Below are 4,560 nucleotides of genomic sequence, written 5' to 3'. Positions count from 1 at the left end.
CTTTGCCGTGAGAATGTGGACTGGATTGCTCTGAAACTCCGCGCTAGCACCATTCAGGACCTCCCCTCTGTCCTGAGCCCTCGGGATCTCCCCACTGCACCCTCTAGAGATGTAAACCACGCCCTTCTCTTCCTGGCTTTTGAGAAGTGTCAAGAGGAACCAGTCCTCCCAAAAAAGTGACGAGGGGTTGAGGATGAGCAGAAGGGCCCGTAAGCCAGTGTTTGGGAAGGAAGGTGCAGGGTTAGCACGTGGTTTCTGTGGGAGCCAATAGAGGACCGCAATTTTGTCACTCAGTCGTGGTCCCCCAGCCGGCAGACAAGACCAAAGAGAAGGCGCGGGCCTGGACCTTGAGTGTGTGTTCGGGAGTCGCTTAGTCCTTCCATCACAAAAGGAGAAGTTAAGGGTGCAAAGCCAGGCAGAAGTTGAGAACTTGGTAGCTCCGCCCCCTAGGCTTCCGAGATGCTGATGAGCCCAGTCACCTCCACCCCCTTCTCTGTCGACTACCTCCTCAGGATGGAGCGTGAGCAGAAAGACACCAACACTCCGTCACAATGGGTATTGCATAGGAACCCCGAAAAGCCCCAGTACCTAACAATGGACCCGGAATCCGTAGGGACAAAGAGCGGCGACAGGGCACAAACTAGATCAGACCCTCTTCGGTGCCCCTGGGAGACAGTCCTGGAGATTGATGCAGGTGAGTAAGCATAGTTCTTTCCTACAGGCGTCATTGATGGAGAGACTGCCTCTTCTGGGGTTCCACCCTATCTTCCCTCATTTTAGGAGCCCTGTTCCTAGACCTGCTTCCTAAAGGCTTGAATTGTAGGGTGCTCCTTCCTACAGCTGCCCCTCTGCTAACCACAAAGACATGATCCCAATGGAGCCTAGTCTGAGAGCTTCTTTCCCCCCACTAAACCTCTTTACCATAACTTAGTTCAAACCACACACACACACACACACACACACACACACACACACTAGAGAGAGAGACTTTTTCTCCCATTTTCTCTACAGAGAAGCAGGGTGTGTGTGTGTGTGTGTGTGTGTGTGTGTGTGTGTGTGTGTTGCTTTTTAAGTGGACCTGAGGGCACTAAAAAATAAGGACCAACTAAGAGACCAACTCCTCAGAATTGTGGAATCTGATCCAAAGTGCATGGACAAGCAGAGAGGCCCAGGAACCCATCCTCAGCTTGTAGAAAGAGAAGGGATGAGTAAACACAGGCAGGAAAGGCTACTGGAAGAATGAGGTGACCACTGTCCTCACACCCAGCCAGTGTGCAGGGTGGCTATCCTGTCCCTCATACCCAGCCCGTGCCAGTGGCTTTTCCACCCCCAGTCTGAGGTGGGGAGGACAGTCAGCCTCCCCTACCAAGCCTGGCCACATATAATCAAGGCCCATCACTAGAACACCTTCAGACTCACACTGGGACTTGAGGCTGTTTGTCAACCATCCTCCAGAAGTCTGGACAACATTTTGTTGAGTTCAAAAAGGAACCTGTGGTTTGTCTGTAGTGGACACAAAACATTCAGTTCCCTGGCTAAAGGTCTGCTAACTTGAAGTTCCTTTCAGCATTATTGAGAAAGGGCCTTGGCAGTTTCTCTCCCCTCTGTCCCAGCCACAGGCACACCTGGGTATATGTCTCCTGCTTGCCACTGTGGTAGCCACACAGGGCCCACTCCAGCCTGGGGGCTACCAGTCAAGTGAATGGGACATCTGGTAGGCTTCACCACAACATGTGACATATGTCACCATCTGAACCTATTACCTCCTTGAAAGCAGGGCTCAGAGCTCTCCAATTGTGACTAAGAGGGTACAGGGTGCTAACTCTTACCTTTCCGTTTATTTATTTATTTGGGTTTTGGATTTTTTGAGACAGGATCTCATTGTGTTGAATTTAACCTTTAGTGTATCAGTTGGTTGGGGGATGGGATCATTTTCACCATCTAAAAATGAAATTCAAGTAAGCCAAATGCTATTTTGTGTTCAGTCCCTTGATGTTTGTTCTACTGAGACTAAGGTCCATATGACCTAGGGCTCCCAATAAAATCGAATGTATTTCAGTCCTCAACTTGAATAACCTCAGATTGAGAGAGTAAAATTTTCATAATTTTAGAGATCTACCGCTAAACTTTCTACTGTCTTGTTTAACTTACCTGGGTGGGGGCTCTTTTCCTGATGGGGATTTTGAAACTCTGACTGGCCTGGAGCTGGCTGTGTAGATCAGACTGACCAGAACTTAGGAATTTAAAGCGATTGGAAGGCCTTTGCTAAGTCAGCTACTTTCGATTGGAGTCTGGCTTGGTCTTCAGCATCGCTGGAGGTCAGTCTTCTTTAGATTTTTAAAAGGAAACATTCCCTCCCGTTTTTACCACTTTGGGTGTTTTCTGTTTCTAAGAGTACATATACCCCCACCCACCCACCCACACACACACACACACACACACACACACACACACACACACACACTCCTGGATGGGAAGTTCTCTTCAAACTTTAAACAACTGCCATTTTCGTTGAGGTTATGCCCTGGTCTAGGGGTTGGGAGTCAGGATCTCTTCTAAACCCAAGCCACCCAGCTCTCTTGAGGGCACTGGCCCGGCCAGTCTTTAGCTTCTTGCCCGGCCAGTCTTTAGCTTCTTGCCCTTAGGTGTTCCCTTCAGTGTTCCTGGATTTCTCCCAATGTGAGTTTCCTCTCCACCCTCCTTGGGGACAAAAGGGATCTTAAGCCAAGACAAGAGAAGTAGGAAGCAGAGGGAAGGCTATATCTGGGTGGGCTTGGGTATAGTCACAGCTCAACCGGGGGAAACAATACCAGGTAACCACAGAGCCACCCACTTGCCAAAAAGACCTAACGGAGGAAAGAAGGGAGTGTTAATCAAAAGGCCAAAATGTGGATCTCAACTTCACATATCAAAGAAAACCTCTATTTGCAAGCCTGCGAGTCGGGACCAGGAAATACCTGGCTTTTAATCAGTTTGGGAAATACCTTGTTCTTAATTTGCACTGCAGAGTATCCTGTTTATAAAGTTTAAGGCCCAGCATCATTCTGATAGGCCTGCACACTCACGTTTTAAGATTTCTCAAACTGATGAGCTACAAGAAGAAAATAGGCACATCTGATCCGGAACCCGCTATTGTCGAAACGAAGTGAACACAGGGGCTTAGCATATCAGACTTTACTTAGGCTCCGGCGGCGGTTACAAAAGCGACAGAGATCTGACAACTAGACCATCAGACCCACCTGGGAGGCGGGTAGAGGATGGTGAGGGGAAAGGGCTAGCTAGGGAAAACAACCCGAGCCTGTTGCTGGGCTGTTGATGGTGTTCCCTCCGTGTGATTTTAGAGACTCCTCCACACGCGGCCTCAACGCTTGGAGCTGGGAACCCGAGGATGGAGCGCGGTGTGGGCAACGGCAGCGACAGCGTACAGCCAGGACTGGTCAGGACGCGGCCGCGGCGGAAGCCCCGCGTGCTGTTCTCGCAGGCCCAAGTGCTGGCCCTGGAGCGGCGCTTCAGGCAGCAGCGGTACCTGTCTGCGTCCGAGCGCGAGCACCTGGCCAGCGCGCTGCAGCTCACGTCCACGCAAGTCAAGATCTGGTTCCAAAACCGGCGCTACAAGTGCAAGAGGCAGCGCCAGGACCAGACCCTGGAACTGGCTGGCCACCCGCTAACACCGCGCCGGGTGGCAGTGCCGGTACTAGTGCTGGACGGCAAGCCCTACTTGGGTCCCGACGCCCCCGCGTTCCCGGGTCCCTACGCGCCCCATTCTTGCTTCGGGGGATACTCGGGCACTCCCTATAGTAGTGCTAGCTACGCAGGCCACTGTCCCGGCACTGGCCCCGGGCAACTCACACCACTGGCCAGCTCTGGCTTCAGCCCAGGTGGCTGGAGTGCTGCCCCGCAGGGCCATCTGCCCGCCACACTACAGGGAGTCACTGCCTGGTGAAAAGCCCCGGGACGAAGCTACTGCCTGGCGCCTGGTTCGGACCCTTTCCAGATGCTGGCCAGGGAGTTGAGCTTCGGCCAAGGAGTTGGAAAGCGGCGGCCCGCCTGACACTTCCCACTTTACTGATCTCGGGACTGAACTGCTCAGAGGAGTGGCCTCTGCAGGCTTTGGAAAAACTTACCCTCGGAGATATAATCGGGTTTTGGCTGGCCACCTGGATGCTAAGCAGAGGATAGTATGATGGCTGACAATTTGGAAGCAGGTGATTCCGAGCCACAATCCCCTTTAAACAATTGCAAGCATCTTGGAGGCCTGAGATCAAGGCAGTCTTCACTCCATCCCTTGAAGGAGCAAGTGCACCGGTAAAGGGCTTGCGGGATTGAGAAGATAGAAACGTCAAGCCGCTGGAGATGCCAGAAGGACGAGCCTGGAAGTGCCCCAGCCAGGGTTTAGGTTTGTGCACCCTGGACTTCCCCGGGAAGATTCTTCAGCGAGCACTTTCCTTACCGGTGATCTCACTTGAGGCTGAGGTCCTCTCCACTCTCAGCAACTGCATTTTGTGAAGTGAACCGCCTGATCAGTAAATGAGTGTCCCTGCGCCTGTTGTTATAGACCCA

General features: G+C 52.2%; 1 protein-coding gene across 1 annotated transcript; it reads left to right on the top strand.

Moving 5' to 3' along the window:
* The first annotated feature begins 459 nt into the window (after window positions 1–459).
* Nkx2-6 (NK2 homeobox 6) lies at window positions 460–3,943 on the top strand. The gene is given in 3 exon segments (XM_051195453.1): window positions 460–723; window positions 1,489–1,497; window positions 3,344–3,943. Coding segments are annotated over 3 exon segments (873 nt in total).
* Window positions 3,944–4,560: the final 617 nt, after the last annotated feature.

The sequence above is a fragment of the Phodopus roborovskii genome, unplaced genomic scaffold (genome assembly GCF_943737965.1).
Source record: "Phodopus roborovskii unplaced genomic scaffold, PHOROB, whole genome shotgun sequence".
NCBI classification, from domain to species: Eukaryota; Metazoa; Chordata; class Mammalia; order Rodentia; family Cricetidae; genus Phodopus; species Phodopus roborovskii.
Note: the sequence above shows the minus strand (reverse complement) of the source record. Positions and strands in the feature narration are given on the sequence as shown.